The following is an 11,262-nucleotide window of genomic DNA, read 5'->3' as shown; positions in this document are numbered from 1 at the left end:
AAGCCTTTTTGGTGTCGTATCACAACTCTTATTCAGATTTACTATAATCACCTGAAACATGTTTAAAAACATTTTATCAGCAGGAAATACTGGTGAGTTCATTCATTTGTATAAAAAGACACAGTATTATAATTACAACATTAAGAGTTTTTATATTTGTTTATATTTTTCAATTACCCACAGTACTTGTCACTCGCCCATTTCGGTGACTGTGGTCATATTACTATTGGCTAACCCTTTGTCCAATAGTAAAGCTTATCAAGTAATGTATACAAAATCCCACATGCCGGCTGTAATTTCATAATACAAAGACTTAATCACTGTAAATACAACTAGAAAACATGTAGGGTTTTGAAATGAATTTTGACAAAAGAGAATGACTCACCTTGTAGGTCTATGGTTCTTGATTTAAAAAGGCCTCCTGATTCTAAGCCTTCTGATAGGTAAGCGTCTACTTTTGTAGTTCTGAATCTTTTGGTAATTAAGTATCTATTATGATTGTAAGTCTATAGTTCGGAGTTTCCTGATAGTTAAACAATTAGTTTAACAGAGTAGAATACGTATTAGTGTAAAATCAAACCAAACCTAATGATGGTCATGAGATCAGAACCATAACGTAAGTTAACAAAGTATAGCCTTATTCAGGCAGCACTTTTGCATTCTTTAGTTGGTTCCCTGATCGATCGGATAGAATATCCAACGTATAGAGAGAAAGAGAAGGAATGGGCAAGGAAAAATGAATCCCAAGCTTCCTATTTATAGGTAAGGAATATGTCTTTCTTTTCTAGGAAGTTTCATATATACCTTCCCTAGATAAGACTTCCTAGTCTAGTGCTAAAAAAGCAAAGTCAGAAGCTCTGGGCGAAATTGGCGAATTGCTCCTAAACCCTACTTTCATCATCTCTAACCTGTTTCTTGATCGATTTTGATTAGTGATTAGGGTTTGTCGATTCCTTTGCTAAGGCATCTTGACTATACCCTGATTCCTAATTAATTGAAGTTAAGATTAGGGTTTTTACAAGTAGGTTGTTTTGTCTTTGCCGCCGTCCAGCCTTCTACTAATCTGATTCCGGATTTTCTTTATTCTCTGATTGTTTTCGGGTGACGGCTGCATATTTACTGATTAGGGTTTATTCTAAACGGCGCTAATCAGGTTTCTCACGGCTATAATCAGGTTTTTTTTCACGGCCGCTAGGGTTAAATCAGATTCACAAGAGAGTTTCGGCGCATCAGATTTCTTTCTCTTGATTCCGTTTAGGGTTTTGCGGCTGCATCTTCCTCTGTTTAGGGTTTGAGGCGGTTTATTCATCTGATTAGGTTTGGGGCTGCTCTTCATCTGATTAGGGTTTCGGCAGGGTTCTGTTTAATGGATGAACGTTTGCAACCTGGTAGGCGGCCACCACTGTCGTTTAAGGAAATTGCGGATCGTATTCTTGATGTTGATGGGAACACTATTCAGCCAAAACGTGGTATCAATATCATAGATGAACTCACTAAGGTTACTGTTCCGGTTCAGTTGGATAAGAGGGATGTAGAAAAATCAGACAACTTTTGGGATTACCCTAGCAAGTTTTCGCCAAAATCAGATCTGTTTGGTGCATCTTTCCCGGCTAACAACAGGGCTGCTCAAGGTAAAACTCATACTTCGGGAACCGCAAGTCCTGTTTCCTTCGCTCACATTGTAAAGAATACAAAGGAGAAGGTTAAAGTGAATTTTCGGGCGATGGAATCTGCCGAGAAAGTTGATGGGGCTGATGTTGTTATTCCATTGTCGTCGGTTCAACAAGTTACTGATAGGTATGCTAACACTTTGTTTGGATATTTTCTGGGTAAACGATTGGCATTTCCTGTGGTTGATTACTTTGCAAAAAACAATTGGGCTAAATATGGTCTTTCCCGTCTCATGATGAATGCAAACGGGTTCTTTTTCTTTAAGTTTACCTCTAAGGAAGGGATGAATCAAATGCTAGAGGATGGGCCTTGGCTAATCAGAAGTGTTCCTATAATTTTGAAGGAGTGGTCGCCCTCTATCAAAATGGAAAAAGAGGATATTAAAGTGGTTCCAGTTTGGGTTAAGATGCATGATGTGCCGTTAGCGGCATTTACTGAGGATGGGCTTAGCTTGGTTGCCTCTATGGTTGGGGTACCTAAGATGTTGGATACGTATACTGCCTCGATGTGTGCTGAATCTTGGGGAAGGAGCAGCTATGCTAGAGCGCTCATTGAAGTGCAAGCGGGGGCTGATTTGAAAAAGTGTGTTACTGTTGCTATCCCGTCTATGGATGGTAGTGGGTATTCAAAGGTGGAGGTCAAGATTGAATATGATTGGGAGCCTCTAAGGTGCTCTTCTTGTTGTGTGTTTGGCCATGATGACAGCTCGTGCCCGAAGAACCCCCAGGTAATTCCTAGTGGGGATGCTGAAAAGAAGAATGATGATTTTCAGGTTGTAGAGGGCAAAAAGAAGAAAGTGAACAACCAAGGCATCCACATGAAAAATCAGAAGCCTAAGGTAGTTTACAGGCCAGTTGTTAACCCTAAACCAAAATCGTCCTCAAAGAGTCCGATGCAAAATCAGGTTTCAACGTCTAACCCGTTTGACATTCTGAAGGAGGATACTGGTAATCAGGGAGGTACCACTGTGGGTCGAGTGGAGAAGAAACCGTCGAGTAACAGGCAGGATTCGGATGAGGAGGTGGTTGAAGAAGTATACAATGAAACTAGTGCATTTATGACATCCGGTACTCATCCTTTTTCTTCGAAAGCAAGGGCAAGCACCTCTTCTACCAAGTTCTCTAATGGATAGGCTGTCTGCTTTTCATCTGAAGGGGCTGCTATTTTGTGGCTTCTTTATCTTTGATGATGGTGGTTGAGGATTATGTTTTGTGGTTTTGCATTATTTGTCTACTAGATGTCGTGTCATGATGTATAGTAGACTAGGTTATGGGGTGTTATTGGTCTTTGGTTTTTGTTTTTGTTTTATATATATGGGGCATGTCCTGTATATGAACTAGTGTGGAACTCATCCTCACTACTTGTACTTATTTGCGGTTGCATTTTAATAGATTCACCGGGGTAACCCTTTACCCAAAAAAAAGATAAGACTTCCTTAGATAAACCTTCCCTAGATACTAGCGACACATATACACTTTCCCCAGTTGTTATCTACCTATATATACCTTCCTTATATGTTATCTACCTCACAAATACCTATTTAGATGTTATGTCATTAATTTAACCATTTTGCTGTTAAACTTAGTTGTTTATTTGATAATTTACTTTAATTGTTTAACTGACTAACTTACTTAGCTGTTAAGTTTCCTATCCTGTTAAGTTTCCTTATCTATGAAATTTTCTTACCTATTAAGTTTACTTAACCACTAAGTTTTCTTAACTGCTAAGTTAACCGTTAAGTTTTCTTAACCACTAAGTTTTCTTAACCGTTAAGTTTTCTTAACTACTAAGTTTTCTTAACCGCTAAGTTTTCTTGTTTAGCAGCCCTGTGGTTATAAGTTCTAATTTCTAGATAAACACACAATGCAACTAGTATTAGTGTATTAACCCAATTCAAACTTTAACCATAATCATGAGATCAAAACCTCAACATAGATGACAAAGTATAGCATTATTCAGGCAGCACTTAAACATCCGTTGATTTGGTTTCAGATCAATCGAACAGGGTATCGTACCAGTGATTTGGGTTAGCACGCTTTCTACGGAGCAAAGTTTCGAGGGTTTAAGGTTTCGGGATCTAAAACGATTGAACGAGAGAGAGCGAGAGAAAACGATTGAAACTGAACAATTTGAAATGTCCAGCATCTGCTCATATAGGCGAAATTGAGGGTCGCCGCGTCACGCGACCAGCTTTGCCAATCCCCGTCACGTCACGCGACGAGGTGAAATAGGGCTTATGTGTGCTTAGTCACCACGTAGGCTTGCCACGTAGCTGCCACGTGGCAACACGTGTCTCCAGGCAAAAAAGGAAGCGTTGCGTCACGCGACCATCCTTTACAGACCTCTCCGCGTAGCGCGACGATAATTAAAACTTGATTTTATCGTTTTTCGTGCTGGTTTTCATCGTACGCGTTTGGGGTTTCGATTATGAATTGTTGTGGGACCTTTTTGAGGGTTGTTATGGGACCTTTTTGAGGGTTGTTACACCTGACTTGTTAAACAGTATCAAAGTTTTTGGATTACCAAACTATAGATTAGTTTTAAAGTTGGTTGTTCCAGTAATGCGTTTGAGAAACATTGATCAACATACTGGTTTATGTAATGGTACGCGTCTTCAAATCACACATCTTGGTAAACGAGTTATCAAAGACATTGTTAACATTTAATTGATATACTTTATTCGTCACGCATTATTATTTTTTTAAATATATATACTGTTGGGTTTAATAAAATTTAAATATCCGAACACGGGTTATCTGTGATAACCTATATCATATATAACCTAAGGGATAAATATAAGAACATGTATTTCTAAATGTATGTATGATATTGTGAATTTTAGAGGGGTAAATAAGGAACTTTAGAAAAAAAAAACCTTAAAGGCCTATTTCAAAGACATTAAAAGTATGACCAACATTGTAAAAATGAATTAATTCAAGCACACAATAGATTCATTCAACACATTGGTTCTTGGAAGATTGATTGTCAACAAGTACACACTGGCTCATGAGATTTCAACAAACATCCTGAAATCTTTTGATATAAGGAAATAAAAAACGCCGCGATAAGAAAAGAAATGGCTACTCGACCTCTTGAAGATAGTCTTCAATCTGAGCCGCAGTCAGGACTCTGCAACGGAACGACAAACAGTTAAAAAGCTGCTGATCAAGATGTCCATAGTTACATTCAGTTATGTAAACATAAACCTGCCTGAATGTTCTGTCAGCCTCGATAACGCCAATCTCAATGTTTTTCCCAGAAATTTGTCCTTCAAACCTGATCAAACAATTATAACAACAGTCTTAGTGTGATAAACACCAAAAGCTTAAACCACATTTCAGATCACTGGGATAGGAAAAAACTTTGTACTTCTCAAATTCATATTTAGATGTGGCAAAATGAACATTACAGGTCATATCGGGTATATGTAGCATTAGCACATTAACAAAAAAAAAAAAAACTAAAGACTTTAAGATCAATATTTTTACCCCTTTCAATGTTAAAATAGCTGTGTGTATCGCATCCTCAAGCTCCATATCATCCGTGTATCTACAATCAAGTAGCAACATCATCATTCTAATGATTAACTGTTATGGTGTCTGTAATATGATATAATAAATTATAGTGAAGAATTGTAGGATCTGAACCCAAGTGCAAGTGTCTGAAAATAATAATGGCACACCTCTTTTCGAGAAACATCTTTGCATTAGACACATTCTTTCCCATGGCCGAAGCTTTCCAAGAGAAATACGAACCTGAGGGATCCACCTGCACAAATTGCATAGCTTTTAAAAAAGACTACAAGCAGCAGAAGAAAAATCAAGTTAGTTAAATACCTGGTATAGTTGGGGACCTTTGTCATCATAACCAGCAACAAGAAGTGAAACACCAAAAGGCCTTACGCCACTACACGGGAAAACATAAGTTAAAAGCTGTATGTAAACGTAGCAATCACGAATATAATCAGAGACGTTGAACAAATGTACCCTGACTGAGTAAACTCTTGCATAACAGCAGCTGTTTCCCTTACAAGTTGTGTAACAGGGATCGCTTCCTGCAAATATGATATAAAAATATGCAATAAGCAGAGTATATGAAAATAAAATAAAATAAAAAATGGAACACCAACTGCTAGAGAGCCAAAGAATATTTAAATAGAAAGTTACTTTAATGGTCTAAAATCAGAAAATAAGCCTTTATTCCAATAAATAACTAACAGGTTCAAATTTAACAGTATTGCAGAAGACAGTAGGGTAACAAGTACTTTGTATAGTAGATTGTACTGCTCTGCCTGCTTTCTACTCTTTCTGACCAGAACACGAGAATCGGGCCCCATCCCACTGCATATGAGAGAAATAAAGATCCACATGTATGCCTCTGAAAATGAATGGTTTGATGTTTGAAATCTTACCTATACACAACTCCAATATTAGGAGTCAAAATCTGAATCTTTTGCACCTAAAACCAAGAAAACCAAATTTCAGACACACAATATATATATATATATATATATATATATATTCATCTTCAACTAGATGTGGAGCTGAAAATATAAAGATGTGTGCATCTTGCAGGCTTTGGTACTGCTTTAAAGGTAGCCCAGCCTAAGATGCCAGCTTAATCACAGGGGCTAAACGCGAATACACTATCTTACCCTAGGTAGTCGAAGGGCTTTTTCAAACAAGGCGCACAGTATAAACAAACCATTTTAGGGGTTTTAGACATGTTTTAAGCAATGTTTCAGACCGGGACGCCTTGATGGATGCAAGGCGGTATGGGTGTGATGGGCTGGACGAGCACCTTGGGCGGTAGTGTTCGTTTCAACAAAGGAAGGAATTGGAATCTCAATTCCATTCTTGATCATGTTCGGTTAGCAAAGGAATTGGAATTGTAATTGGAAATGAATTCCTTCAAATTCCTTAAACTAAAAGAATTCAAAGTTTTGAAGGAATTCAAGAAAAGTCATTGGAATCTTTGACCAGTCACCAATGTCTAAAACGTCTCAACCCAAACTCATTTGTCGCCAACACACAACGCCTCGCCCCGACCCGGCCTGTTAACGACTTGAAACATCTCGACCCGGCCTGGCCCTCGTTAACGACTCGAAATGTCCTGACCCGTTAACAGCCGAAACGTCTCGATTCGGCCCCGAAACGTATCGAATTGACTCGACCTGTTAACGACCCGAAACGACCCAACCCGTCCCATTAACGACCCGCACAAGCTCATCCGATCAGCAAGAAGAGATCAGTAGATTTCAATTCATTTCCCAAATGAACAAATCAAGAATGGAATTGAGATTCCAATTCTATCAAATTCCAATTCCTATGCAAATTCCAATTTCATTACATTTCATGAAACAAACACTACCTAAAAGTTTCTGAAATTGATTCACTAAAAACACACACCCCGATTCAAGAGTCCCCAAAATAGAAACAAATGATAACATAGATTTGACAGAGCTAAAAAAGAAAGCAGCCTACTCCTGACAGCCAGTATTCAAATATTAGTCCTGGGGATGGGAACTCCTTTCACCCACATGGGTGGCCTCAAAATCATGTTTCTTTAATTCTTGCTATGTCCAATTTAGTCTTACTAAACACAAGGCATTCAATGCCCAAAAGAAGGTGAAAATAACAGTTTGTTTGATATTAGAAACCAGAGCTAAACGTAGAATTTGTACTTACAGAAGTCTCATCGACTAAAATGGAAGGGAGCTTTTTCTCTGTTGCGATTACAACCCCGTTAGAAGCTGCACTAAATAAATAAATAAATAAATAAATAAGCAATTGAAAATGTAACAAGGGAGCAATAGTCATGAGAAAAAGAATATATATAATTGTACCTTTTATCCCCAATGAAGTTTGACCAGAGCCAACAGCTGTGAGGGCATGTTCAATCTGAACAAGCTTTCCAGAAGGACTGCAAATAACATTATGATTATTATTGGATTGGGATAAAAGAAAGCATTCCCTAGATTAGTCTTCTTGTCATTGGTGAAATAGTATCGGTCATTGGGTCATAGTTATAGTTTGTTTGGATTGTCTATCATCATAACAAAAGTAAGTAAGTAAGTAAGTTGGATGATACCTGAAAGTAGTAAGAGAGAAGGAGTACTGACTATCTCCCATTCCTCCTGTAAATGACAAAAAACAGTCACATTCATGTATTGTATGTTGATTGTTTGGATCTGAAAGATGATATAATACATCGATCAATGGTACCTGAGATAGAGATAGAGATGCAAGACAATGGGACTGTGATCGATCCTCAATAATCAGGATTTCTGGCTGGCTGGGAAGAAGATCGATGGTGCCTTGGAGGGGAAGAAAAAGCCCCGCAAAGAAATAGTTTTACAAATATATATATGTTAACTTTTAGAATTCAACATTTATTTCTTTTATCTAATTGCTAACCCGTGCGTGTATTACACGGGTCTAAGGATAATTATATCATTTATACGTCTTTATAAATTTATAGAAGTAATTTTTTACCCTAGACAACGCGACATATAGTTGGTAATGTGTAAAAACCGTTTCTTTTAGAAACAAACCAACTTTTTTTTTTTTTTTGGGTAAAGGGTTACCCCGGTGAATTTTATATATCATCAAAAAACAAAACAGGGTGTGACAAGAATTGGCACACACTACTAGACTTGGCATACCAAGTCTAGGCAGTCCAAAAACAAACACAACCAACTACAGAAACAACCCAGAACAACAAAACCAAAAACGGCCACAACTAAACTAGACAACTCAAGACTCTAGTTAATTCATTTAGCCTGGATCATTTAGCTGATTCTCTGTAGAGATCTTCCATTTCTCGAAAACTCTCCTGTTCCCCGGATTGCTGTCCTTTTTGAACCCCATCACTTTTAACCGGACCGTATGAAGTATCACCTGCGCCACCTGTTCGGGAGTTCGGCAATTTTGAGAAAATAATCGGTTGTTTCTCTCTTGCCAAATAAAATACGAAGATGCTGCTATAAGAATCTTGCAAATAACATGAACCAACGTCTTCGAATCAGCATATTGAGCCATCCATACCATAATAGAGCTCCATTGGTCAGACACACTATCCAAATCCACCATTGTCTTTACATTGTTCCAAATTTTAGACGCATAGGAACATTGAAAGAAAAGATGATCACGCGAGTCCCGGCCGTACCTGCAAAGAGGACAACACATTAACCTTAAGTTAGTTTCGCTTCCTGCTTCCCATGCCGCCAATCTGTCTTGCGTCTTTAGCTTATCTTTGCACACAAGCCACATATGAAACGAATGTCTCGGGATACATTGAGCGAACCACACCATGTTTGCCCACGACACGATTCCATCCCTGTTGCGTATAGAATCCCACACCACCCCAGATCCGAAGCTACACTTGTTTCCTTCCCGATCCTTCCAACTGATTCTATCCTCCATATTTTGATCTAGAGTCGGAACCGGTAAGTTAATTAAAACCGGGTACAAGTCATTCCAAGCTTGAGGCCATTTCCATTGAGAGTGATCATCAATCAGATCCGCAACAGAAGACTGTAGGTTAAAACCTGCATTGGCAATGTGTCTCGGCGTAATAAAGGATCTAAGCGGGCTGTATTCACTCCAATTATCACTCCATGCATTTGTTTGAGTCCCACTTCGAATAGTAAACCAAACATGCGGTCGAACCAACTCACGAATGGAGAGGATTTTCCTCCACCCCCAGCTCATGTTTCCTCGACTCGGAATATCCCAAAAAGACTTGCCTTTCAGCTTATAAGAGTGAATCCAACTTACCCATAAAGATTTCCGTTTAGTGATAATACTCCATATATGATTGGTAATTAAAGCTTTATTGACATCGGCAATACTACGAATGCCTAAACCACCTTCCTTTTTGGGTAAACAAACATCCTTCCAAGCCACTTTCGCTCGAACTCTACTATCAGTTCCCGCATTCCATAAAAATCTTCGGATTCTTTTCTCTAGATCATGAATGATACGAACAGGAATAATAAAAACGGAGGCCCAGTATATGTGCATTGAGGAGAGGACCGAATTTATAAGTTGGAGCCGACCCGCAAATGACAGAGATTTATTCATCCAGCTCGTGATTTTATGTTCCAACCGATCAACAAGGATCTTGCAATCCTTAAAATTCAGCCTAGTGGTAATAAGCGGAACCCCAAGATACCGAACAGGAAGATTACCTTGTTGAAAGGGCATAACACTCAGAATCTGCTGACGAACCGATGGAGGAACGTTGCACATGAAAACCGTGCTCTTTGAAGGGCTCGGAACTAAGCCGGATATACTAGTGAACAACTCAAGAGCATTTTTAACCTTGTTAACCGAGCTGATGTCACCATTTACAAAGATAAACAAATCGTCCGCAAATGAGACGTTAATGATTTTCTGCTTAGCACAGTGAGCATGAAATTTAAACGAAGATTCCGCCGCCTTTTGAAGTAATAAAGAGAGCACCTCCATGATAAGCGTGAATAAGTAAGGCGACATGGGATCCCCTTGACGAAGGCCACGTTTCCCCGGGAAGTAACCGTGGATATCACCATTAATACTGACCGAATACGAAGCCGTGGTTACACATGTCATGATCCACTTAACCATCTTATTATGAAAACCAAACCGCTGAAGAACTATCTCCAAAAAACTCCAATTTACCGTGTCATAAGCTTTCTGAATATCAATCTTAAAAGCACATCTCGGAGGACCTCTATTTAAATGGTAGTTGTGCATGAGCTCTTGAGTGAGAAGGATATTATCAGATATTTTCCTACCCGGCACAATGGCGGATTGGTTAATCCCCACAAGCGACTCCAGGCTACCCTTTATTCTATCCGTAATAATCTTACTTATGCACTTGTACAGAACATTGCAACAAGAGATTGGACGATAGTCCAAAACTGAATCCGCCGTATCTTTCTTAGGAATCAATGCCAGAATCGTATGATTTATTTGTTTCAACAGTTGACCATTATCAAAGAAATCCAACACCGCATTAGTAACCTCGTCACCCACAATATCCCATGCATGCTTAAAAAACGCTGAAGTGTACCCATCAGGGCCTGGGGCTTTATTTTCACTAATGCTAAACATAGCCTGCTTAACCTCCTCACGGGTAACCTGACGCACCATATAACCCGCAACATTAGCCGAGAGAACATTGGTGAAGACATCCTCCAAGCTTACCGATTCAACCGGGTATTCCACACCCAAAAAATTAGAATAATGAGAAACCAACGCATTCACAACACCATCTCCATCATACCGATTACCCGAAGCATCCAGAATACTATGAATTTTACATCTTGCATTCCTGCTTTTCACCATATTATGAAAGAAACTTGTATTCGAATCACCAGCACATAACCATTCCACCTTAGACTTTTGTTTCAGAAAGCTCTCCTCATCATATGCCGCTGATTGAAACTCATGAAGACATTGAACCTCCATTTGCCGTAAACTAGCATCAAGAGGGTCTTTATCAATCATCATCTGGATGTCGTCCAATTTTTTCCTCAACTCAGTCACCTTTGTATGGAGATTCCCCTGATCAAACAAAATTCTTCTCATATACGGCTTAAGGTTC

At 38.9% G+C, this 11,262-nt stretch overlaps 1 protein-coding gene across 3 annotated transcripts; it reads right to left on the bottom strand.

The window, feature by feature from the left end:
- Positions 1 to 4,576: 4,576 nt before the first annotated feature.
- Positions 4,577 to 8,046, bottom strand: LOC110877612 (proteasome subunit alpha type-2-A). Of its 3 annotated transcripts, none has more exons than XM_022125771.2 (12): positions 7,896 to 8,046; positions 7,762 to 7,807; positions 7,517 to 7,593; positions 7,359 to 7,423; positions 6,083 to 6,129; positions 5,936 to 6,011; positions 5,658 to 5,725; positions 5,508 to 5,577; positions 5,354 to 5,439; positions 5,159 to 5,220; positions 4,878 to 4,948; positions 4,577 to 4,800 (listed from the first exon to the last, which is right to left on the bottom strand). In XM_022125771.2, exons 2-12 carry the CDS (start codon positions 7,800 to 7,802, stop codon positions 4,777 to 4,779), a joined length of 687 nt encoding a protein of 228 aa, XP_021981463.1. In that variant the 5' UTR covers positions 7,803 to 7,807; positions 7,896 to 8,046; the 3' UTR covers positions 4,577 to 4,776. The 3 variants fall into 3 exon arrangements, with proteins under 3 accessions (XP_021981463.1, XP_021981462.1, XP_035830514.1); XM_022125770.2 differs by having other exon boundaries at positions 4,882 to 4,948; XM_035974621.1 differs by lacking the exons at positions 5,936 to 6,011; positions 6,083 to 6,129 and having other exon boundaries at positions 4,882 to 4,948.
- Between the last annotated feature and the right edge of the window lie 3,216 nt (positions 8,047 to 11,262).

The sequence above is a fragment of the Helianthus annuus genome, chromosome 6 (genome assembly GCF_002127325.2).
Source record: "Helianthus annuus cultivar XRQ/B chromosome 6, HanXRQr2.0-SUNRISE, whole genome shotgun sequence".
NCBI classification, from domain to species: Eukaryota; Viridiplantae; Streptophyta; class Magnoliopsida; order Asterales; family Asteraceae; genus Helianthus; species Helianthus annuus.
This window is presented reverse-complemented; position numbering and strand designations above follow the sequence as displayed.

Excerpts from the sequence above, each read along its gene's own strand:
- LOC110877612 (XM_022125770.2), bottom strand. The coding sequence starts at position 7,802 with ATGGGAGATAGTCAGTACTCCTTCTCTCTTACTACTTTCAG. Across the intron at positions 6,130-7,358 it reads TTTTAGTCGATGAGACTTCT|GTGCAAAAGATTCAGATTTT; the intron begins GTAAGTACAAAT and ends TCTTGGTTTTAG. Across the intron at positions 5,440-5,507 it reads AAGGTCCCCAACTATACCAG|GTGGATCCCTCAGGTTCGTA; the intron begins GTATTTAACTAA and ends CAATTTGTGCAG.